The following is a 26,604-nucleotide window of genomic DNA, read 5'->3' as shown; positions in this document are numbered from 1 at the left end:
AATATTATAAGAAAACTCAGATTCATACCTTCTCAAGTTTCTCACCCCAACCCTCAATCCAGTCTAGTTATTAATTTTCTAATTTGGTTCTGGAACACCACTTTTTTCTTGCAGAAAGGCCCTTGCTCTTGTCAACATGCTTTCTTCCTCAGGGAATTCAAATGACTTCCCTCAGAGAAGAGTGCTGTGAGAACAGTGTGCTTGGCCTCTCCCTTCACTGCCTACGCCAACATACCAAATAGCTCCGGAAGCTGTTCCTCATGACTGTCTGGCTCCTGCAACCAATCCTGCTGGGCGTGGTGAAATTTCAAGACTTTAAGCCAGGGATAATTTATTTCTTAACTGTTTTCTATTGTTGGTAGCACCATGTTTCAAGGAGACTCATGTTATATATGGCTCCATATAGGGTGATGGGCCAGCTTGTAACAATAGGGTACCTAAGAAACACTTGGTGCCAGAGGCATTTGCGAAATTTGCTTTGCCCTTATTCTTCCCTCCTGTTCTGTAATATTATTTATCATAAAAAATTATTGTTTATAATCTTATGTTGTTATCTTTCTTGGCCGAAGAAAATGAGATACTCTGTAGCTATAGGATATCTTGATTTTCCTATGGTTAGCTCATTTTCCTTTCAGTTTCTTCTAAGTCACAGAAGATACACAGCATTCTGTGCCAATATAGATACAATAGCAATTTGTTTAAAACATATTTCCTGGTAAATCATACCCTTCTTTTTTTGTGTAAATACGGGACAATCTGCTATCGGGTCTGCTTTGCCCTGCAAGAGTTCTGTTTTTTCCTTCATACTTAAATAAATCCTACTTCTTTCACTCTTTAAAAAAAAAAAAAGTAAATATGGACCCATAACATCAGTTAGATGGAAAGGCACAAATAAATTAAGACAGAGAGTGAAGAGAGGAATTGTACCTATGATACACTTTTGAGAAAATGTGTGCTTAATATAAGGCAGGCAGTTATTAATGGTCCTATTAAGCTATAACCACTGTGTTTTCTTTGCCCTATAGAACAATGATAGGTGAATTAAAATATTATCAGAATATATTAAACATTAGCATATTATCATAAGTAAAGCATGTATCATACTATGCTTATGTAGGTTATGAGTTGTGCCAGGTATTAGATGTAGCAAAGCAAACTGCACTCTTTAAATTATCTGAAGAAATAGTATTCTAAAATTGATATTCTTCAAAGATAGATTTAAATTTTATATAACGACATGCTCAAAAAAATATATTACAGTGAACCGTAGGCAACATCTTGTGATTTGGTTCTTCAAATGCAAAATGAGAGGATTGTACTACAAAACTGGTTAAATTTCAGCTGCCTCTAAAATTCTGCATCCTCCTAATAAATTAGTTTTGAGGTTTAATTAAAATATCTTAGCAGAATAGCTTTTAAAAGACTGCTTCACAGCAAAGTACCATAATGGATTTATATTGAAATTATGCACACTTAGATCATAATTTTGTATTTATTTTTTCATAAATCCATTTTGAGGTGGTTTCAGAATTTGAATATTTTCAATGATGTTATTAGCTGTCTTTGACCCATTAAATATTAAACACATTTGAAATAATGGAGTTTGACCTTCTCTATAGAGATTCTCAATAGGTTTCATTTGGAAATACCTGTAGATAATAAGATTAATTACAGTCTCACAGGTTTTGCCTATGATGGATATATTGAATTAATTTTGCTTATTTTATTAATCTGATATCTAAGGATAGTAAAGCCAGGAAACAATGAATTCTCATGTCACATTTTAGGAAATATTTATTGTATTTGTGTTTAGTGAATGGTGAATTTCAAGAGTAAATCTGCTGAAGAGTTGGCTTATATAGTTGGGATACTTCTGTGTTAATGTTCACTACAATTAAAAAGTCTGTTCGTGGGCCAGTCATATAGCTTAGAGTTGGTAGAGTGCTTGCCTTATGTGCACAAGGCCCTGGGTTCAATTCCCAGTACCACCAAAAAAAAAAAAAAAGTCTGTTCTTTATGTTAAGTATCTTTCAGAAAGAAAGAAAGACAAAAGAAAAGAAATAAAGATAACACTTGATCTATAATATTATAGATCACTTAATGCACAGAAGGGATTAATATAAAAACATAAACTTAAAAAAAAGTCATTGAGTCTTTTTATTTTCATTCTTCCAGTGATTGATAAAAAGGTGAATTATTTCTTATTCTGAATTTCCTTGGTTTAGCTTTCTTCTTTTTGGGCATCCCAATAGTGCAGTAGCCAACCCCTATCACTGGGGCTTATCCTCAGCTTTCCTGCCTGTGGTTTCTCACATCCAGCTGTGTCATATGCACATGCTCAGACTGCTTTTCAGCATGAAAAACAATATTATTTAAATAATTTCCTTTTATCTTTTTTTTAGCGTATGTTGAAAAGTAGATGGATTTACTGTGGATCAGTCCTGTGTGGTGGTTTTGGTTTTTTGCTTTCATGTTGGTTTTTACCAAGTACGCATTTTAGAGCACCAAATAGTTCCACAGGTTTTAACCTAGAGTAAATGACTTCTACCTTCCTGCCTATTTTTCCTTTTCTGAGAGTTCACCACTTATTCCTCATTTAGCTAATCATTTTGTAGTTTCCCTTCAGGGTCTCCAGTATGCATTTGTTCCTCTGTTTGGATCACTCAGGTTTAGAGTGATCCTGTCTATTGAATTCCTATCATGGGGGAGAATCTTAAGCTGTCTTTTCACACCCTCCTCATCTACCTGGCCAAAGTGGACTCCCCTCTCAGTCCCCTGGTAATGACATCTGAACCTCCGTTAGAGAATAGATGCAAGTACAGTATCACATCTGTGCAAACCTCGTACACAGTTGAACCAAGCTGAAAACAGTATTTCTTTTATTGCTTTTGTTCTCCTTAAAGATAACTGGTGTGTGTGTGTGTGTGTGTGTGTGTGTGTGTGTGTGTGTGTGTGTATGTATGTATTTCAACTTGTTGGCTTTTCTGTTTCTAATAAGCTTCTTTGCCAGCAATCAAATGTCCTTTTGTCATGTTTGGAATTCATCTCTGGAAGAAATCTCTGCCATATCCTTTGGACCTGCTTGGTGCCCAGGGTCTTCCTGGGATCTCTATTCACCTTGTTCCTGGGAGTTTTTTATTTCTTTGCTTGAGCAGTCTTCTGCATCCTGTTTAGTGCATCCAGTGTACTGTTCCCTCTGTCCTCTCCTGATCGGTTCATTCCTTTTCATATAAATTCTGTTCCCTTGTATCTTCTAGAGAAAGCATGCAGAGGTCTTTCTTAAGTTGTAGCTGTCTGAAAGTCTTTGTTTTACCCTTATATCTGTTGTGTAGTTTGACTAGTAAGAGTTATGAGTTAGAAATAATTTACTTCAGAATTTAGAAGGAATGATATTCCCTTTAACTCTCAGTGTTGCTGTATACAATTCTGAAGCCATTATGATTCTTGTTTCACTTCCTAGAAGTTAGAATCTTTCTGTTTTCTCTAGTATTCTTCAATTTTCTGATAAAGTGCTTAGGTGTGGATCTGCTCTATCCAATGTGCTAGGTTCTTTTCATCTATAAATTCATATTTTAAAAAATTTCTTCATTGACATTTCTTCTACTTTGTTTGGAACTCCTATTAAGTGTTCTTCTTCCTACATAATCTCTCTTTTCTGGCCTTTTCTTTGTTTATTTTGCTCTGTATTTTCTGGTGCGGAGCTTTCGCAGATGTTGGTTATCTTGGTTATCTGCTCCATTGAAGACTGGGAGATTATATAGTGTAGATAGCCCTGAGACTCTGAGTGGAGCTCGTCAGTCAAGGTTTCACTGTCCAAGGGGACTCGCAGGGGTCATGCTATGGTTGTCTTCTGGACCTCATCACATTCCCTAGAGCAGTGTTTTGATCTCTTGCCTGGAGGTGAAAACCCAATTAACTGCTAAGTGTTTTGTAGGAAAGTGGGTGAAAAGAGCAGGGGACTCAGAATTTAATTTGTACAGTTTCACTAGGTCCTTCCTGTTTCAGTGGAATACCCTAACCCACTAATGTACCTACTCTGCCAGGGCAGAATGCTTCTAATTTATCCTCCGCAGAAAATCCTGAACCTGCAGGATTTTGCAATAGCGAAGGAAGAGGAGTGGCTTGGCCGTACAGAAATTGGTTGGCAGTGGGCAGGGCCTGAGAATGGAACTCCTGCATAGAGACTTTTCCAACAATCCTCCTCCACCTCCTTCACTTCCCCTGGAGACTGGTGCTAAATTTCCTCTGCTGTCAGTAATTCAGTGTTGGACTGGGTAGTACTCAGCTTGCCCATTCACCACTTAAAATTCAGGATTTTTGAATCTCACCCCACTTCTATTCATCCTGCTGCTTTCTAATTTCTGGACTTTTGAGGCCCACACGAGAGTCCATGTGTGTAATTCCCATATTGTCATTTTTAATGAGGGTTTTTTTTGGAGGGGGAAGACCCATCTGTCACACAACTATTCCACTCAAAAGTTTTTTGTTTTTTTTTTTCTTTTTCTAACTACTTGATATGGTGATGTTTAGTAATTTTTTGGGATCAGTTTGGCTTTTCTGAAATTACTAATAAATGCAATTAAGATGAGTATTTTAGGGCAATTTTTCTATTAAAGGTGAAATTTACCTTTATAGACAAATTAGTATTCTCACAGGTAACCTAATGATCCTACTCCACATATATTCATCATCCTATAATACTTCTCTACCTGTTTTTTTGTTTTGTTTTCCTTTGTTTTTAAGGTTACTTTCTTTCACTTGGAATGGTCCTTACCAAGCATGCCTGGGTGTGGGTATTTAAAATTTAAATGATTAGTTGCAGAGAGACCTGTCTGGTTGGAAGCAGCTGCCTAAGGGAGTTCTTAAGATGGATTTGTTAGCCCTGGTAGTAAAGCTGGGGGCAGGGGAGCTGGGGGCAGGGTGGTGGGCACTGCACAGGCTTCTCCATGTTAGGTCTCCAAGCACAGGCTCATCAGGAATTGTAAGTGTACTGTACTGTATTTCATGTGAAATCATATAATTTTAAGCTTGATTTTAGTGATATTATAACGTTGAATCATTTCAGAAATTATTGATATAAGAATTATGAATTTGAATTATATGTAATATTTATAAAGCAAATGAGGAACTTCTAGAGTTTTACACTGGATTTATGAACCCCTTTAAAACCTGATCATACATATCCAGGTGAGATCTTACCTCTAAAAGTTGAACCTAAATCTAGTCAAGCCTCAAAAGCTAAAACATCCAGCAGATGGAAAATACAGAGGAGAAAAAGCAAGTTAAACATCATTGCAGGGAAACCAACAGACAGGTCTGCAGTATAGGGCATGTGCAGGACGACTGATCAGGTCTAGGCAGGGGTGCAGTGATCCGAGGGGACAGCAGCAACTGCAGGGCACCTGTGGCACTCTTGGGAATGGGTGGCCAGGCTCTCCAGGTAGGAAATGACTGCAGATATGATGTCAGGGCTCAAAAAGACACTTTTAGAGACAAAAGAGAAAAGGTAAATTTGATCTGGGTATTAGTTGATGCCAAGAAATTGTTGTTAATTGTGTTACGCATTAGAATCGGTTTTGTATATTAGATGATATGCTATACTAATACTTACTTAACAATCCTTAGCCAAAAAAAAAAAAATTTTTAAAGAGGATGGGGCCTTGTTATTATGTTTTTCTACTTATGTATATGTTAGAAATTTTTTGTTACGAAATTTTTTCTAATTCAGATGTATAAAGGACATATATACCAAAATGTTAGTATTAGCATTTTCAAAATAATAAATGATTTTCCATTTCTGTAGAAGCTTAAAAAATTGAAAATTAAAAAAAAACAAACACATTGGGCTGGGGTTGTGGCTCAGTGGCAGAGCACTTGCCTAGCATGGGCAAGGCACTGTGTTCAATACTCAGCACCCCATATAAATAAATAAAATAAAGGTCCATCGACAACTGAAAACAAAATTTTTAAAAAACCCACATTATGTAATTTTTTAAAAACAAGTACATATTACTATAAAAATGGAAGATCAGAGGAACCAAATCACACAGGATACAAATATATGTCCAATAGAAATGAAAGGAGGGGATGTATCTCCAAAAGAAGAAAGATTGGAGTTGGATGGCAGTTCTACTGATGAATACTTTTCCAAGGACTTGTTTCCATATGTATGTGGTGCATGTGTGAGTACACGCTCACATGTGTACACCCTGGTGTGTTTTAAGTAAGTACCATGCTATGTGTTAATAATAAATAAAATTTTTTTCCATAGACGATGAATCTTTGAGAGTGAGTGTTGGTCTTTTCCTATTACACATTACTTATGCAGCCTTCTCAAGCATTCTCAAATATTACTGATTCATCAGATTTCAGTGGTTTACACGGTAGTTGAATCCTGGCAATGCCTTTTATTCACAACAGTTTTACTCCAAATTAAATTTTTCTTCAAACCATTTTGATCTCTATTCTCTGCAGTGCTATGAAGGAAAGTCCTCCAGAGATACCCTGAAAAGAGTGGCTGCAAATGCGTTGCTGTCACTCCTGGCTGTCAGCAGAAGAGCCCAGAAACATGCTCTGAAAGGTGATCTACATGGCAGATCATGTGGCATGTTGCCAACTTGTGTGGTTTGCTGCTTGTTCAGTTTAATTTTCTTTGAATTTAAACTATGAAGTACTTTATAGTATAATATATCAGTGTCATTAAAAAACAAAACAAAACCAGATTTTTTTCCACAAACAAACCCAGTAAACATTCACTTCTTTTAGGTTTCTTCCATACAGATATCTAGGAAACATTATTACTTTAAAACAAAAAGATTTTTCATGCAGTTATTTTTATTTAATATGTAATTATTCTTACTCTAGAGCATTTATCTAAATAATAGAGAAGCTAATAAAAGTAACACTCAGTTTCATAGTAATTAAATATTAGTTTGTACATAAAAACCTTCTGTGTACCTAAATAAAACCCAAAACAAACAAATTAAAAAACCCCATGGTTTTGATGATAAAGAGCATCAGAGGATCCAGTATTTTTCGTATAAATTTCCCCTCTAAAGTTGAAAATTCTCACTTGAAAATCAGGGAAAAGAGGGCTGAAAGTTGAAAGAGAATAACAGCAACACAAAGTTCATTAATGTCAATTGCAGTTTACTACTAAAACAAATTATTTAAGTCTCAAGCATAAATTATGTTTGAGGACTATCTTACTAAGGACTAAAACTAAGTGGATTCCAGGTTTAGTTTTTTTACCACCACCCCCCCCCCCCACTATTTTCCCATATTTATTTATCTCTTGCTGAAAACACTAGAATAAGTGGGTCAGAAATATAATTGTTTTGGAGATTCTGATTATATGTGGTTTTAACTTATTTAGAAATGAAATATTTTGACTTACAAATTTTATCTTTCAGCTGATCTCATAGACAACTGCATGGAGCAGATGAAGCACATTAATGCACAACTGAACCTCGATTCTCTGCGGCCTGGGAAAGCAGTACTGAAAAAAAAGGTGACTTTGCATCCTGACTCCTGGGATAAAGGAATGAATGCACACGGTGACCATCTCTGCAGTGTCCTTATGCCTATAAATGAGTGCAAGGTTGAAACGCATGTCTGATTTAGAAGAAAAATGCAGTCTGGTAAATTAATGGCATTTCTACATTAGGAGATTGTGGGCATTTTTTTCTCCCTTAATTCGTACTTGAAGGTCTTTAGGAAAAACTTTGTGCTCGCTCGCTCTCTCTGGATATATATATATATATATATATATATATATATATTTATACACACATACACACTTATTGTATATATAAAATGTATATAATACATTACACATATAAAATATGTATTGTGTGATATCTACATCTGCATGATACTATGATACTATACTAGATAGGTTTTTTAATACTAAATGTGTTTAAAAGCAAGCCTAAGTTCTCAAAGCGAGATCTATAATAGATGTAATTTAATAAGTGTTTACAATATGTGAGGCACTATCAGATATTTCATATTTGTTATCTCATAGACAAACACTCATGAGCACAGACTCTGATGCTGGCAGTTGATGAGACCAGAATTTGTCTCCACATCTGAGAGGTTGCAAAGCTGGTATTCTTAATCTCTGTTTAACTCCTTCTGTGACTTCTGAATGTCTCATCTGGCATTGAGTCTGCTTAATTCATGGTTAATTTACATTTTCATGTGAACATAGAATAACATAATTATTATATAAGAACTATGGTTAATAATAATCATGATCAGTAAGATCTGTTCCACAGACTTACTCACAAAATGAATGTATATATGTATGAATATATAAATGTACAAATATACCTGTGTGTGTGTGTGTGTGTGTGTGTGTGTGTAAGACCATAGTAGCAGCCTTCTATGAAATAACTAGTAAGAAAATAAGGCAAAGCTTTACTTAATAATTTGGTGGATGCAGGGGATTGATTCATGTTTGTCAATTTCTGTTCTTATGTCTTTTCCTCTTTCCTCACTAGCAAAAAGCCCTTACTCCATCACTGAGAGAGTCAGCCCACACCTGATATGATTGAAAATCAGTCAGAACCTGCCTCACTTTATTGAGATGAAACATAGAGGCTATTATATATCCAAGTTCCTTCATGCTTGATAGAACAGAAATAGCTTTTCTGTGGTGGGTGCATTTCTTGAGATGTGGTCATCTTTCAGAGATCGTTAGCTTGTCAGTCCCCTCAAAGTTATGTGGTCAGGCAAGACTAGAGCACAGCTTGTGACCCACAAGGGAGTGAGTTACTATATATGAAAAGTGGAGCATGCTCCTGTGTTCACAGTTTTTACCTTCTTGTTTAAACAGGAGGATGGTTTTATTAAAGAGTTGAGCATTGCCATGCAGCTCCTAAGAAACTGCCTTTATCAAAATGAAGAATGTAAAGTAAGTAGAGATCCTTTTCAAAATGTTGGTAGCAAAATTGGTATTAAACAGTTTAATTTTTATTGAGATAATAGAGGAGAAAAAATGGGAAACTTTTTGAATTTTATGTAAATACAGGGTTGATTGGCCCTTAAACTCAGAGTTAATTCTCAGAAATGGATGCACCTAATCTCATTGGTATTCTCAACACTGATTTCATTCCTTTTATGGAAAAAAACATTATGTAGAAAATTAACATCAATCATGTATTCCTTAACCTATGTTAAATAAGACAGGACTAACAATTTATATTTTGAAGTAGTCTGATGGGAATAAAGTATTACACTTACAGAGAGCTCTAAACATGGAGAAGAATATTGGGAATAACTGCAAAGCTTATGCTTTGAACACTGGGAATAACTTCTAGTCTATTTGATGCTGCATAAAATTGTGTAGGGTGTGTATGTTTATGAAAATGTGCTCATAAGTGCACATGGCAGTAAAAATTCCTGTTTAATTCATTATGTCTCACAGTCTTACATATAGGACACCTATAAAAACTTAAGTTTAGCCATTTTATAGGAGTCTTATGAAATTGTATAAGTTTTTATAGCTATCTATGTTTATGATGGGGCATAATAGGTAAAGAAGATGGCAGAACATAGTGCAAGTGGTTGTGTTTATAAGGCTGTCAGCGGTCATTGACTTTTGAAGTAAAAACTTCGTTATGTAGGATTTGTTCACACAACAATATTTAGAATGAATTGTATCATATTTAAATTGCTCAAAAATAGTAATTACACACATACACACACTCACACCATGGGGGGAGAGAGACAAGACAGAGACTGGGCAGAGTTGATGAGAATGTTTACTTAACAAGAAATTACCATTTATTGACCACCTAAGTTAGTTACCCCTTGTTGGACCATACCCCTTTCTTGCATGATTTATATGTTATAGAAGCTGTTTTCTGCATTTCTTCTCTGATTTGCATATCCTGGCCACCCTGGTGTTGAAGGCCAGGCTGTGCTCAGGGCAGCTTTGTGTAGAGCCCTGTAGCTCTATGGCAAGACTGTCTGCTGGATCCTTTTTTAATTTTGGTATTGTGAATTAAACATAGGGTTACTGAGTCACATCCCCAGCCCTTTTTTTATTTTTTATTTTGATGCAATGTCACTTAGTTGCTTAGGGCCTCACTAAGTTACTGAGGCTGGGCGCAGACTTGCACTCCTCCTTCGTCAGCCTCCCAAGTTACTGGGATTACAGGTGTGACCCACTATGCCCAGCTGTCTACAGGATCTGATTCCCCTCCTCATTATTGAGAATGAAGATGAATTCAACTTTTTTTTTCTGTGGTGCTGGAGATTGAACCCAGGGCCTTGTGCATGCAAGGCAAGCACTCTACCTACTGAGCTAATTCCCAATTCGATTTCAATTTTTGTCTTATGTTAGTGACAGTGTTTTGAATTTGAATTTAATTTTGTATTTTCATATATTTAGACTCATGGCTGTCCTTACTTTCTTTCCACAACAGGAAGCGGCTCTTGAAGCTCATCTTGTCCCTGTCTTGCACTCTCTCTGGCCTTGGCTTTTGATGGACGATTCACTGATGCAGAATGCCTTGCAGTTGCTTTGTGTCTATACTGCAAATTTTCCAAATGGTAACTAGAACCCAATGTTGCCTTTTAATAATAAACTATAGAGTACTTGCTTTCATACTGATTACTGTGGTTGTTAACATTACATCAATGTTAAGGTGGACAGGAAAAACATATATATTTTGAAGTATTTCTTCTACTTATAAAGGATATATTATTAGTCAAAGACAAGATTGCTTGTAGGTATTATAGTAGAGCAGACAGATATTTTAGGAATATGTTTGTCGACAGGGGAGAGTCATTGGACAGTTCAGGAAGAGTCAAGAGAATGTGCTGGTGGAAGGTAGAAAGGAGAGAAAGGTATCCAGGATGAGCCTCATTTGGGGAAACGGACCTGAGTGCATAGTAGTACCATTTATTAAAATGATAAAGCTCTGGATTTGACTTGGATTTAAAGTAGGAATCAAGAGTACTGTTTGGTCATGTTAAGTCTGAGGTATCTGTATTCAAGCAAGTAAAAAAACTAAGGTGAAGTTGAATTCATTGGAGATGTAAAATATTGTTGGGAGTTTTATTAGTTATGTATTGCTGCTGTTCAAATTACCCCCAAATTGAGCACCTGTGCCACATAGTCATGTCATCATCTCATGGCTTCTGTGAGTCAGGAATCTGGGAGTGGTTTAGGTGGGTAGTTCTGATTTTCTCACCATATTTCTCCTTTCTTCATTATTTATGAGAGGGAGCAAAGACAAGAGGTTTTGAGAAGGCTGCTTTGAGCCGGGAGGGCAAGCAGACATTGTAGAGAGTGAAGCAGGACAGCTGGCTGTGAAGCACCACTGACAGCTTATGGTCAGAAACGTGAGGTTTGTCTGGTCGGCAAGTGTGTGTGCTTTCATCTGGCAGCATGTAACTCCTCCTCAGGAGTTTCCAAATATGTGGGCTGTCCAGGAAGGGGCGGGACAGGTGGGAGCCCATCTTTTCACTTCTACATGCCCTGATAGCTTATTCCTTTGACTGGTCTGACACCTCTAGAGCACTGTGCCTCAGAAGCCCAGCCAGTAGGAACAAGTAGAAACAGGCCTCCAGGCTCTTGAACCTTGAATTGCCATTTATATATTTGAGTCTAGTACAGGACTGTCCTTGTCTTCCTTCTGCTGCCGCTGACTTTCTTCATCCCTTGTTCTGCTTGGAGAGTCTCCTCTCAGTGCATCTTCCAGCTCAGCATCCTCCTGGCCAGATCAGCTCCTCTCTGAGGGAAGCTTTGGTCTCTAGGTTGTTCTCCTTGACCTTACCTTTGCTCTTTAATTTAGGGTTTAGGGAAGTAAGGAGGAGTAAAGAGTCAGTTGCTAAATGTTAAACAAAAGAAATTTGTGCTTTAGTACAAATCTTCTGAAATTATAATTTGTCATTTTTATACTTAAAATTGAAATAAATATTAGAAGTGGTTAGGTTACACCTAAAAAAGAAACATTTTACTTTTCAGTCTGGTTTGTTTCCGAGCAAAACTCTATTGTGTAATGACAGTTTCATGTAACAGTTAGTGGTAACAGTGGTATTTTAATACAGCTCTAAGGTTATTAATACAGGAAAGTTTGCTGTATTTTTTGTGTTTACTCATCTTTTATGAGTTATTTTACAGAATATCTTGATTCTGGTGTGATTATGTACAAGCCTACCTCCTTGTAGCTGCTTTCACAAGTTGATTCCACCTTAGGGTTTTGTTACAGTACAGTCTTACCAATTAAGCATTAAACTGTATTTCCAATTCTTTTCTGATTATCTTTCTTCCTTGGTACATCTCACATGGTTACTTACTGAAAATCACTAAGCTCTAGAAAGCCAGTTACATGCCACTGCTGGCTCTCTCTGCCTATCAGCTGTGTGAGCTTGAACAATCACTGGCTTTTCTGCACAGTGTCTTTACTTGTCTACCATGGAGAACAGCATTGCACTACCCACTGTCCCAGACACCTGTGTTCTTCATTTGTCTCTTCTGTAAAATGAAGGCATTAGACCAAGTTACCTCATATGTCTAAAATTCTGTTCTTCCATTCAGGCTTTTATTCAGATATTTTCTCTAGGAACTATTTAAAAAAAACAACCCTATTATGCTGGTTTTATTCTTTTTTAAAAGGAAAAGAACTGGTTTTTTAAAATACTGTATTTGTTAGGTCTTCAGTGAATACTGTAAATCTGTTAGATTGAAAGTAGACATCTGCATTAGCCTTCAGTGCTGATTTGCAATTCACAGGTTAGTTGGCTAAGTCACTTTGATAGGCAGATATGCTTTACTAGATAGTGTTTTTAACACTAAACAGTGGAGACAAGAAGATAACATGATTGGCTGCTGTTTTGAAGGTTGCAGTTCTCTTTGCTGGTCAAGTTATGGACAATATCCCGTTCACGCTGCACACAGAGGAGCCTCCAGCAGCTCTCTGATGCTGTGTATCCTAAAATTGGCCTCTCAGATGCCTCTCGAGAACACCAACATTCAGCAGACGGTTTTTCTGTTTCTTTCAAACCTGGCCTTGTCTCATGACTGTAAAGGAGTAATTCAAAAGGTAAGTACTTAAATTGTCCTGCCTATCATAAAGGAGATACTCCATTAAATAATACTTCCAATCAAAAGTTTAGAGCTCAATTTCTAGGATAAATTTATTATAATTTTGAGAGGTTTTTTAAAAGGATTTTAAGAAGATTAAGAGGTTCACTATTGATAAAAAGTGACAGAAGCTAGGCTATGATCTTGCCTTTTCCTTTTAGTTTATCCTTATTAGTTTTGATATTTTTGTTTTACTACTCTCAGAAATGGTGATGTTAGAAAGACAGCTGTCTTACATTTATTGAATATCATAAAAGTAATATATATGGTCTTTAAACAGACCAAATTGAGCAGTAACAATCTCAGTTCAATTTACATTGACAAATGGTTTATGAAATCACAGCCCTCTTTTACCCAGTTAGACTTTAACTTCTTTATGACCTAATAGGAAATTTTATGAGTTCTCTGGGATTTCTGTTCCAGAACTTTACTCTTACCACTGATTTAACTTTGGATACTTTAAAAGGGAGGGAACTAGTTAAACAAATTCTCATATACATGTGCAGTCAAGATCTGTGTTTTAATGTATGTAAATAAAGTTCCTAGTTGGATAAATTCCTTAAAACTTGAATGTGATCAGATTATCTATTACTATTGTTTACATGAAATAGTAATTTGATTGCTACTGTTTGTTTTGCTTGAAGAACAAGATAAATTGCAAAGGTTGATAGTATCTGTTAAGAACTGAGTCTCCTTTTCCTCTACTGTTTCATCTCTTTGAAGCCCCAAATGATAATTTGAGGTAATCACCAAACAAATATAAAAAAAAATCTGTCTTACTAGGAAATGGAATTGTCATTCTTACAATGAAAATGTTTTCAGAGGTGTGCTGAAGTGACCTCCCACTGGCTCTTGGGAGTTTCAGAAAAGTTCAAGCTTGTCAATATCATGTGATCTTGAAATCAGCCATGGTGGGATTATTCACATTTTATAATTTGGCAAAAACATTCAGGGAATGGAACCAGTTTATTATTTACCAGCATATGGCTGTGTGGCTTCTTCATATGTATGTTCACATGCATGTCATTTATGTGTGTGTGTGTGTGTGTGTGTATGAGAGAGAGAGATTATAAGTTGTGTTGGTGTATGTGAATAAATTTCATATATGTATTCAAATATTTGTATATGTCACTTGTAACAGGAGAAGTCTTCTTGAACTAAATGTGTGTGATTACCATCCTGCAGAATGAGAAAGCATGTAGTGAGAACAGAGCTGGGAACACAGAACTAGGCTTAGTGAACATGCTAATAGAAAGCAGAGCAGACCTCCGGGGGAACCTCAGAGCCAAGTCGCACTGTTCTCACTGTGTGACTCACTGTGTGACTCCGAGTGACTCTCTTTATGCCTCATTTTTTTTAAAAAAATTATTTTTATAATAATTAGGTTAAACAAAATGATCTCTAAGGTATCTTCACCTTTCACTCTGTGATTCTGGTGGTATACTGAAGAACATTGTGATCAACTGTAATCACATTCAGAGCATAACAGTCACGTCACTTTCTTCTGTTCCAGTGAGGAAACTCCAATGACTTAATAGCAATAATGAGCCTGGACACCCAAGTTCCTCCTCTCTGTCACCCATCGGTGGGCATGAGGATGCTAGAGTTCCACCTTTCCGTTATTCATCAGTAGGGATTAGAAAATGCAGCCAGAGCTGTTATTCAATTCAGTTGTAAAATGTCTGCTCTTTCTGTCATGAGATTTCTGCACTTTCTAACTGGTGCATAAAATTGTTTAAAATTATCTTTAGATCTAACAAAGAGGAGGGATGTCCATAGGATATGTGCATTTTAAAGCACTGACATATATTTTATTGCTATGGTCATCCCTTAATCTCCGATATCATGATAGAATCTAGCTGAATAGGAAAGATAGGGTGTAAATCTAAGAGCATCATTCTGGGCTGAGAAATGAGAAATAGCATGAGTGATGGCAAATGTTATTTAAAATGGGCATGTCATTTTATAGTGTATTTGTTGCTTGGAAAATATTGCTAATATTTTTGCAGCCCATTTTATGTGTATAATCAGGATTCTTTTTGTAAAAGTCTTAAGATTAATTTTACAAATCAAAGCTAACGTCTTGACTTAGGAATAGGAGAACCCAAGAGACAAGCTGGAATAGATTAAACAGGGAGAGATGAGTTACTCTGTGCAGTTATAAAAGTTGAATGAGTGCATTTCACTTCTAAAATGTCCAACCACTTCTGGTTTCCATATTGCCATCGTGGATTTCAATTTGATATAGTACTTTTTATATTTTGTTTGCATATAGATGACTCTAGACAATAATATGTTATCTTTCAAATAGTTCAGAGCTTGGTAGGGTTTTGTGGAAGGGACTTTATTTGAAGGTTGATATAACTCTTACAGTTCAAGTAATAGATCTCTCTCATCTGTAAGTTTAATAGAATGACACATAGCCATGAGAAATTAATTTCTGTAATGATAAGCAAGTGGGATAAGGGAATAGAGAATGGAACTATAGACTGAAAAAAAAAAAAGAAAACACTTGTAGCTATAATGATATAAAATACCCCCCTATTACCAGAGTTGTTACAAAATACCCCACTATTACCAGAGTTGTTACAAAATACCCCACTATAACCAGAGTTTTTACAAAATACCCCACTATTACCAGAGTTCTTAACTAGTTTTCCAGACTGGGGTTTTGTTTCGTTTTCCTCTCCATAGGAAATTTTTTAATGAGTAGCAAAATTGCCAGAAGGCAGACAGAAAGAGAAAATTCAAGAGGCCTAAAGTAATCCCCAAACTGAATTATCAATCCTGAATAATTGAGTTGACTATAGCTTACTGAATTCCATCATCAGGAGAAAAAAAAATGAGCTGAAATTAAAATTTGAGCACTATTTTGTTCCTCTTACCCTTTTCACTTATACTTGGAAATGATATAGATGAAGTATTCAGACAGTATTGGGAGGAAAGAGAAATTTAGGTTAGAAAAGAGGATACCATAATGCTAGCTAATTGGTCACAAAGGGACTAGGTAAATAATGACAAAGACCCAAGAAGAAAATAATATTTTCTCTGTTTATCCACAGAGTAACTTCTTACAGAACTTTCTGTCTCTAACATTGCCAAAAGGAGGAAATAAACATCTCGGTAATCTGACCATTCTTTGGTTGAAGTTACTCTTGAATATATCTTTTGGAGAAGATGGGCAGCAAATGATCCTGAGGCTTGATGGCTGTTTAGACTTACTTACTGAGATAAGCAAATACAAGCATAAGAGCAGCCCTTACATACCACTTCTTATTTTTCATAATATTTGCTTCAGTCCTGCAAATAAGCCCAAGATTCTGGCTAATGGTAAGTATTCACACACACAAACGTGCTTTTATATATGTGGTTATTCATAGGCTGTTAAAACACAAAATAATTTTTTAATTTGCCAGGTATTTATGTTGCAGGGGCTGGGGGAATGAGTCAGGCAAGGCTTTGCCTTCTTTGAGCTGCCTGGAGTCTCTGGATGTTAATAAATCATGTTATCCCCATGGACAAACTGGATACAGGAGGACAAACTGTGTGTAGGGGTGCTTGCTGACCTTGGCTCTCCTTGTTTCTGCTGCAAGTCCCCCTCATCGCCTCTCTGTCTTTGAACAAATACAGCTGTGTTAGGGAAGACTTTGCAGACCCACCAGTTAAAGTTGGACCTTCCCTGCCCCCTGTTCCCTCCCCACCACTCTCTTCCCCTTTCCCTTTGTTTTATTTCTCCATTGCATCAACACTAGGATACAGTCTGCATTTCAATGTATATCTGTTTATTCCTGGACTCCCCCCGACCTCCAGAACCTGCATCTTGTAGAGTCTAGTCTTTTTTCCTTCCATGTGTTTTATGTAATCTTTTCTCAAAGGCTTTTTTCCATGACACACATTTTTCCAAGTGAATGGAAATAATTCTGCCTATGCTCTGCTGTGTGTACGGTAATGATTCTGTTTTCCTGATAATAATTATTAAATTTCAGGAAATGTATAGAAGCATTTTTAAAGTTCAGTCAGCTTTTAACTCCCCTCATTAACTACTCTTGATTCTCACTGCTTCTCCACTGACACTGTGCTCTTTGTCGATGGGAGTGTACATCAGAGGTTGTTTTCATTCTGTTCTGCCATACCTGCTTCAGTCCTCACGTTTGTAAAATGAGGACAACCAGCCCTACCTCTGAGCAACGAGATGGCCCAGGAAACATCTGTTGCCATTCTTGAGCCACTGGAGCTACTCAGCAGCATCTCTTATTCTTTTGGGGGATTTTATTATTTTTTTTATTTTACATATACATAAGAGTAGAGTGTATTTTGACATATTACACATACATGGAGTATAATTTACTCTTAATTAGGATCCCATTCTTTTGGATCTTATTCTTTATTCACCTTTCTCAGAAGGAATTTTGTCTTTGGTAACTATTTATTACATTTTATTATTAAGAGAGTAGGGAAAAGGAAAGGCTTTAGGGAGCTGAAGGAGAAGTCTGCATTTCTACTTCTCCATGTCTCTGGATTTATTTTCAGTATTTTCTTGTAGTCAGCAGTGCTTTCCATCCTTCATTAGCTTAAAGTAGATGAATACACTTTTAGTTAAAAGGAGCCTCCCCATATCCCAAAGACTTGATCTCAGTGGGCTTTCAAGGCAGCGTTAACATGGGAGACAATAGCTGTGCAGGTTCTGTGTGGAACTGTTTAAGGCGTATCACAGGCTGTGCCCCCTTTTTCCTCATGGGGATCCAGAGTGGAGGTCTTAGCAGAATCATCTAGCTTAAAAATCTACCAGGAAGGCAGACATGCCTCTGATCAGTAGAACTCAGACATCTGGTGTAGATGGTTAGGAGTGAAATGTGCATTGGGGCTTGGGCTTGCTGTTAAAAATAGATTCATGGCATTTTTTGTTTCTGGTAATGTCAGGCTAAACGTCCTTTGAAAATAACAAAAATATGCTAGATAAGCTTTATTAAAATTCACCACAAAAAAAAAAAAATAGCTGAAGAGATAGTGGGAAACTTCAGGCCAATTTTGATCAAAATCTAATACCCAGAGAAGTAAGAAGTGTATAGAAATTCTTTTGCCCAAGGACAATTGCTAAGAAATGATAGAACAGATGTCAAGACCCTCCAAGGTGGCACTCTCCTGAATGAAGCTAGAACTCAGGAGAACCATTCTATTAGGAGAAGAGCAAATTAGAATTGATTTTCTCCTCTAATTCTCATCCAGATGACAGTAAAGAAAGGTGAAAAAATAAATAAAATGAAAGTCAGCCTGAGCAACACAAATTCCCTTCCACAGATCTGCACCCAGGAATGCTTGGTGTGAGAGGGCTGAGAACTTGTTTTAAGGTGGTCCCTGAGTGCTTAGGAAACGCAGAACAAGTTTATACTAGACCTCAAGAAACTTCTACAAATAATTTTTCAAAGCATGAACCAGTACAAAGTTAAGCAGGTACATTAGGAAACTTGGCAACAGGAGCTAGAACCAACAAAGGAAAACATGCCAACTTCTCTGCCTGACTTCAAATACTAGGAGTATAAAATATAGTTTTAAAAAATAACTTTAATAATACCATATTTAGATAAGTAAATGACAAGCTTGAAAATGCCTTCAGGGACTGGGAAATTGAAAAATAAGAGATTTGAAACAAGAACTAAGTAGAATTTCTAGACCTTCCCTGAACAGTATGATAACCTGTGAGCCACATGTAGCTACTTCAAATTTAAACTTAAATAAATCAAAATTAAATATTAGAGTTGTCAGTCACAGTAGCTACAAGGCTAGTAACTATCTTATTAAGCAGCACTGATTGTTATAAATATTGTAGGAAGTTGTGTCAGACAGCATTATTCTAGAATTTTATTCTAAGACACTACAAAACAGATTCAAGAGACCCAGATAAATCCAAGCAGATGAATAAAAATAATTTATTCCTAGACACATCAGAGCCAATGTGCAGAAAACCAAAAATGGTGAAATTGACATTTTCTTTGAAAAAAGTAACTTTAGAAAAACTTATTCTAGAAAACCAGAAAGTCCAATAATGGTAAGAGATATTGAATTAGTAAAAAAATCTAACCATATAAAATCCATTAAAAAAATATAATTATAGAGAATCCTAGATCTAACTAAGCATGGCGTCAAACTCCTGTGACCGAAACTACTGGGGAGGATCCCAAGTTCAAGGTCAGCGTAGGCAACTTAGTGAAAGCCTGTCTCAAAATAAAAATTTAAAAAGGCTGGGGACATAGTTCACTGGTCTCTGGTACTGGAAAAAAAAAAAAAATTCTAGATGCAGCTAGCTTCACTAGTAAGTTCTCCTGAAGATCAAAGTAAAAATAATTCCAAACATGTGCAGTCTCTTTCAGAGTAGAAAAAGAGGAAATAATTGTTACTTTTGTGAAGTTCCCATAACCTTGTTGGCATAATCTGACAAGGGCACAGATATTCTAGTAAATATTTTAGCTCTTGGAGGGTGAAAGGGGTGGAATATATATTGAATATATATAATTTTATTATATATGTATAAGTGTATAAATTTGATTGGCAAAAAGGATAGATAGCATACCCAGAGAATAACTAAAAAAGTAATACTCTTTATTGTGAATTCTGTATAACCAGTTGATTCTCACAGAATACTTTCATTGTTTTTTCCTGAACTTTTGTATCCATAGCCGATTTAATGTAAACATTGTCATGATTTAACAAATGAAACTGCCTCCTAATTTGCTCTTTTCCCCATAAATTTAGTATCATTTAATCTGCTAATAATATACTGCTATAATTACTTCTTACCCCTGTGCAGAATATACTCATAAAACTGAAATCTATTAGTTTTACCAGTAATTCACTCTTGATTATAGCATTTGTTGACTTTCATGGTGTAAATATCTCACTGTCACTGATTTGAGGCTACCGACATGACAACCCTAAACTTAGAATCATGAAGTCAATTTATGAAGAAAAGTATTTAAAACTCATCATTTCACAATTAACTCTATTTGAGTATTATACTTCTGAGGTTATTTATATATTTAAATGGGAAAGGGAGGAAAAAAGGGAATTTATACTGATTTATTAAACTTAAAAATGTATTATGAGCTTTTTTCTTATACATGTTTTATTTATTTTTAATATTTTTAGTTGTAGATGGACACAATCTCTTTATTTATTTATTTGTATGTGCTGCTGAGGATTGAACCCAGTGCCTCACATGTGCTAGGCAAGCACTCTACCACTGAGCCACAACCTCAGCCTATATATATGTGCTTTAAAATGTGGTTTTAAAAAAAGCTGACCTACTATCAGAAAGGGCCATATTAATTCACCACATTAATTGACCTATGTATGTACTTCAGACATTTTAAGAGACGGTAACTAGTTGAAGGAGTTATGATATAAACTTAGATAACAGGGGTCTGTGTTCTGAATGTTTGGTTTAATATGTAAAAACATTGATTGCTGCTACTCATCTAGAACGTAAGAAAATCACCCTCCCATCTGCCATTGCCCTTGCTGAGTAAGAAATATCAGCCATAGCTTCACATGATAAGTTATGCCTGATAATTGTTTATGTGACTAGGTATGGATAGGCCATGATACAGGAAAACTAAAGGGAGCTAGATATTACAGATGAGGAATGCAGGCAGTAGGGGTCAGTGTGGCAGGAAATTGCTGTTCCACATGTACCTCCCACATCACCTTCTCCCTACACAATTTGAGTTCTGGATGGAACAGGTAGCTCTCTTGCTCCTTCCTTCCTTCCTTCCTTCCTTCCTTCCCTCCTTCCTTCCTTCCCTCGCTCCCTCCCCCACTCCTTCCCTCCCTCTTTCCTTTTTACCTGTGAAAAATTTAAAATTAAAAAAAAATCAAATAGAAACACTTAAAATTTTTGTTTAATTATGAAATATTTTATTCAGGTAGCCTCTGTAAGGCACTAGCACATGTGGTTGGAGTACATGTCAATGAGCAGACACAAACCTTACCATTGAACAGGGTTATTTTAATTAGTTACATTCCTGGTGGGCAGGGATTGGTTAATATTCACGTAATGTAGAGAATTTCCAGTAGCAAGTACCTTGGCCTTAAAAATGCAACATGCTAAAATCATACAATTTAGATGGTAAATAATGTAATACAGTTTGGTGATATATAAAAATAAATAATAAAGTAAGTTCAAATATTGTTCTAAAATACCTTGACAATTACCTTAGAAGGGGACTTCTGAATCATCATTTGAAATGAATAGATTGGTACATAATTAGTAAGGCTCCATTTTTGCTCAAGCTGGCTTTGTAAAGTGGACATATCGTGTATTAGTATGCAATTTAAATCAATTTTTCCTCTGATATACACACCCACATAAAATTCCTTTAAAATGTTTAGTTTTTTTTTTTTTTTAATTGTAATCAGTGTAGTATTTCTCAACTATTTTACCTTTAACCCATGATATGATGTGTTGTGTATTGGTCTTTATATATAATTTTTGATGATGGCAAATCTATTTGCCTGCATACTCAAATATTAGCTATCATTGAATAACTCATTAATATAATTCATTATGTACTTATTTGCACTACTGTTGTCCTTAAGTGAATGTGCCTCTGTTGAGCTTGGGCCAAGAGATTTGTGCCTGTCATGAAAATAACTCTTTTTGAGGTTTTTTTTTTTCCATAGAGCAAAAGTTGCCACAGTGCTGTGATACCAACTTGGAGAAAGGGGTATCTGATTAATCCAAAATAAGAGTGCATTTAATATCTGGGGCTAAACTTTATTTTTTTTAATGTGTTTGTTTTTAGAAAAAGTCATTACCATACTAGCTGCCTGTCTGGAAAGTAAGAATCAAAATGCTCAGAGGATTGCAGCAGCTGCACTTTGGGCTTTGACATATAATTACCAGAAGGTCAGTTTTAAAAATCATCTTATGAATTGGGGGCAAACAGCCAGGCCTGTGAGGGTGCATCCAAGGATATCAGAGGAGTATTAGAAACGAAAAAAGAAAAAGAAATGAAGGCAAAGACCCATCTTTTCTTTGTTCACTCATTCAGTTAGTAATCCATCAGTTGAAATCTATATCATTTAATCATCAGGAGGCCCCAGTTCAGAAGAGTATCTTTTAAGTGAATTTCCCTATTAATTTAAATTGATTTGCCATTGTGTTATAATTTTAATATAGATTATTTCTTCAAAAAGATGTGTCAAGGAAAAATGCATTGATACAAGACCAAATAAGTTTTATCCAAATATATGATTCAGTTGTTTATTGTACTTATCATTGCTGAGTTTTTAAAATTAGTTCAATTCTTAAAAGGCCAGTAGAAGGCCTGCCCAGAGAGATGCACAGCACAGTAGGCCCTGTAGCTTCCCGTTCTCTGGCATTTGGTCTTCTCTTTTATTGCAGACATCTCACTCCTAAAATACCTGTGAGTATCTAGGGGTAAAATAGTAGCCAGACAACCCTGTGCCTTTAGACAGCCTTCCCAGAATGGTGTTCTCTCAGCCCAGTGTCCCCGACTGTGCCGTGTCCCACCCTGCCTCCAGCACCCCCCCCACCAAGGTGAGGGACTCTTGCTCTCCCTCCCACCTGTTGTCCCCTGGGCTGCACACAGGATTTGACACTTTATAACCACCAGTAAATGTTTTTTTGACCAACTGACTGGTAACCTTTGAAATACTCCCATCTAAAATCTGATATTTGAGGGAATATGAATACTGAAACTAAAGGTTAACTGGTTTAAAAAAACAAATTGAGATCAGGGGAGAAGGACAAAAGGAGAAGGTAAGAAGAGTAATTGGACAGCAGATAATGGTTAGGTGAGGTAGGAGGAGGACGAAGGTGTCGGGGGATTACCACAGTAGGACACACTAACTGTATAATTCTGTAGTTACCTTATTGTATTTTATGGTACCTGTTTAACACTGTAGTTAGCAGTGGACAGAATTAGTATTGTATTATCCTAATTCTTGACATTTGGGAATAAGTCTAATTCATGGGTTGGTCTATATTATCTCCAGGCCAAAACAACGTTGAAAAACCCATCAATAAAAAGAAAAGTAGATGAAGCATATTCCTTAGCAAAGAAAGGTAAGTTTTATAGTTAAACTTGGAAACCACTAAATTAGTTCTCAGGATACTGAAATATTTAGACAAGCCATAGTAAAACAATAGTTTTCTACATCATTACTAAATTTTGCAGAGCTATTTTTTGTCAAAAGCATTATATGTGCCAATATTTAGTTAGACTTTCATTGTAACATTTTTTTAAAATAGTAAAACATCCTAATAGATGAAGGTTTGAGATATAATAATTTCTTAAAATGTGTCTGTGATCTTTCTCCAACTCAGTTTTTTCCTGGTACTAATTTTCTTTGCCAGTGGCTGCCGCTGGGCTAAAGTGTGCTCTTAGGTGATAAGAACTGGGCCTAATTAGAACTGACCTTGAACAGGAAGCTTTGATTTAAGATCACCAATTTGAATTGCAATCTTCTGAGAATAGATTTCATTGCCCCCCCCCCATCCATGTTGCCCTGTGATCTGCATGATAGGAGAGAGTTTTCTTTTCAAAGCACGTTACTCATTTTAAGTGACACCAGTTTTATCCTCTGAACACATTTCAAAACAACTGAGCTATGTCTTTCCTGTACTGTAGTAGTCTATGGACTATTAATCTGTGTTTTTATATAGTCTGATTCTTTTTAAAATAAGGGGAGCAGTTTTGTTTCCTTTCTAGCTATGTCCATGAATTTCTGAAGAAAACAAATAATTGGGTTACATTAAAGTTTATGCTTTAGGAGAGACAATATATTTTTAAAAAAGTAATGGCATTCATCTAGGATTATAGTTAACGATATCCATTATGGAATTGTATTTTTTAATACTCTTTGGGTAGACCATTAATAAAACAATATAAATTCTGTGATTTATTAATTTTTAAATGTAATATATTCTTATAATTCTAGTACATCAAGAACTAACATTTTTGTAAGTAAATATGATTCATGTTTCTGGAAGAGCATCTACCCCTTGAGTATAGAACTAAATTTAATAAACTAGTATTTCTAGACTCTTATTTTTTTTCTCTCAGCTTTCTCAAACCCAGAAGAAAGCCCTCTAAATGCCTACCATTTGAAATGTCTTGAAAACCTCGTGCAGCTGCTCAGCTCTTCCTGAGTGCCATGAGATGCTCCCCCCTGAACCTGACAGCCACCAGCGGAGAGCCAAGCCCTAGGCTGGCTTAGTGTGGAGCTGCTACCTGACGCCGTACCAACTCTGCAGAGTGCCGATGCCCTCCTTGCCTTAGGAAAAATAGGGCTGGTGACACTGAAAGAAGGAGAATTGGTGACATCATGACTCTGTGCTTTTGTGGCCATTTTCTAGAAGTAATAATAGTGGACAAGAGATGATGGGGAAACACAGAATGTTCTGGCAACATAAACATTTGTATCCCTTTCTATGCAATTTTCTTTGTAAAAATCCTATTTAACAGTTATTTAATAAAACAAAATGTTTTTAGAAATTGAAAATTGACTGTCATTTCTAGTTACAAAATTTTGTCAGTTCCAGGAATATTAGTTTTAGCAATTAAAAGGAGGTATTATGTTGTGGTTTGTCTGTCTGTATGTTCATTCTTTTTTTTTTTTTTTTTTTCCTTTCTTTCTAAAAATTTTGATCTGAAATTTGGCTTGAAATTTATCAATACAAAGTCTCATTTTCAAATTTTTGTATTTTCCAGAGCAACATACTGGTGAAACGTGTGTATGTGTACATGTGTGTAATTTTGTAGCTTCCTTATGCAATTTTTAGCAATATTAATTTCCTTTTAAGGGATATGTAAATCAATTGTAATTTTCACTTTTTGACTTCTGAAAGGCTGTGTGATAAAGAGGGGAGAAATATAGTTGGGGTCTTATGGGCATGGGTTCAAATTCTACCTCAACCCCAAATATCAAGAAGAACAAGTCATAGTGTAGGAAGAGCAAGATCTGTTCATTGGCTGATTTACTCATACATCAGTGTATGCTTGCCTTATCGCCTCTTTGAAAGCAGAAATAATTATAATTGTTTCCCCTAAAAATTTCTGATAGTGCCCAAGGGGGATTTGTAACCCAAGGGAACCACTTAGAGACATTGCCTGCTGCAGCTCAGGATGGCTGCAGACATGGGAGGGGAGGGGTGATCCATCAGAAAATCCTGCACTTGGTCTGTTGTATTCAGGAATGCTAACCTCAACCATGCAGAGGTCTAGGCTCTTGGACAGCCATCCTGCCATAGTGGTCTCTTGAACTTGCATCCATTTAGCCTGGAGGGCAGGTGTTAACACAGAAAGCCCCACTAGCCAGCAGCTGCCATGCTTCTACACTGGGGACCACCACCAGCAGAATCCTTGGGATGCCAGATGGAATGCATGTTCTTGTGCCCACTGAAACAGGTCTACTCTGTGTCCAAGAATCATGATAAACTCCTCAGGTTATGCCCACTGCAATTTGAGAACCACTGACTAATACCCCCGATTTTATACAAAACTGACTAGGACATGAAAATGACTTGTTATCCTTAACTAACAGCTTAATGATGAAATTGGGACCCGAATGACTATCAAGTATTCCTTTACACACACCCCAGTTTATGCTAGGATCTAAAAAACAGGTAGTGACTACTTCATACCTCATGGTGTCCAGTTTTACCATTTCTAACACTGTTGTTGGGTGAGCTGGTGTGTATATAGGTGCCTTGTAAGCACAGCCTGTGTCTTGTTCACTGCAAACACTGATACTAAGTCTTCTCTATTTAAGACCTTCAGTAGGTGGGGGAGGAAACAGGCATTGGTTTTGAAAATAGGATATGAGAATGAAGTAAAAAATAGAATTTTACTTATTTAACTCCAGATTGGCAATTTCCTTTTGCAGTATTAAATAATCACATCTATGATAATGTTCCATGATTAGTCTTTTTGGCTACAGCTTGTGCCCAATTCCTGAAGTTGCTCAAGTCCCAAAGCTGCTTCTTTATTATTCTGGTTTTTTAAATTTTAATTTTCATAGGTGCATAATATACATAATAATGGGATTCATTATTACTTACTTGCACATGCATACAATAGAACAATATAATTTGGTCAGTTTCATTCCTCAGTATCACCCCTTTCTTTTCCCTCCTCCCTTTCCCTGGTCTTATTCCTCTAATCTACTGGCTTCTCTTCTCTTTTCATGAATCTGCCCCCGTTTTGTACTTTTTTCTCTCTGGCTTCCACATATGAGAGAAAGCATATGACCCTTGACTTTTTGAGTCTGGTTTATTTAACTTAACATAATGCTCTCAAGTACTATTCTTTTCCTGCAAATGACATCATTTTATTCTTTATACCTGAGTAAAACTATTGTATGTTTATGCCACATTTTCTTTCTTTTTTTTATTTTTTGTTATTTTTTATTGTTAGTTGTTCAAAACATTACAAAGCTCTTGACATATCATATTTCATAGATTTGATTCAAGTGGATTATGACCT

At 36.2% G+C, this 26,604-nt stretch overlaps 1 protein-coding gene across 6 annotated transcripts in view; it reads left to right on the top strand.

The window, feature by feature from the left end:
• Nucleotides 1–24,622, top strand: part of Rttn (rotatin) — a 158,558-nt gene extending 133,936 nt beyond the window's left edge. For 5 of the 6 annotated variants that reach the window (XM_046448652.2, XM_046448649.2, XM_046448650.2 and 2 more), the window contains 9 exons: nucleotides 6,475–6,580; nucleotides 7,413–7,510; nucleotides 8,840–8,917; nucleotides 10,434–10,560; nucleotides 12,856–13,058; nucleotides 16,162–16,429; nucleotides 21,898–22,001; nucleotides 23,114–23,183; nucleotides 24,184–24,622. In XM_046448652.2, the coding sequence (XP_046304608.1) occupies nucleotides 6,475–6,580; nucleotides 7,413–7,510; nucleotides 8,840–8,917; nucleotides 10,434–10,560; nucleotides 12,856–13,058; nucleotides 16,162–16,429; nucleotides 21,898–22,001; nucleotides 23,114–23,183; nucleotides 24,184–24,269 (1,140 nt within the window). In that variant the 3' untranslated portion in view covers nucleotides 24,270–24,622. Of the gene's footprint in view, nucleotides 1–6,474; nucleotides 6,581–7,412; nucleotides 7,511–8,839; nucleotides 8,918–10,433; nucleotides 10,561–12,855; nucleotides 13,059–13,743; nucleotides 13,842–16,161; nucleotides 16,430–21,897; nucleotides 22,002–23,113; nucleotides 23,184–24,183 lie in introns of those variants that run through there. The other variant, XM_046448653.2, reaches the window with a different exon arrangement.
• Nucleotides 24,623–26,604: the final 1,982 nt, after the last annotated feature.

Source organism: Marmota monax, unplaced genomic scaffold (genome assembly GCF_021218885.2).
Source record: "Marmota monax isolate L192 unplaced genomic scaffold, Marmota_monax_Labrador192_F-V1.1 WCK01_AAM20220418_F8-fsc00060, whole genome shotgun sequence".
In the NCBI taxonomy this organism is placed as follows: Eukaryota; Metazoa; Chordata; class Mammalia; order Rodentia; family Sciuridae; genus Marmota; species Marmota monax.
This window is presented reverse-complemented; position numbering and strand designations above follow the sequence as displayed.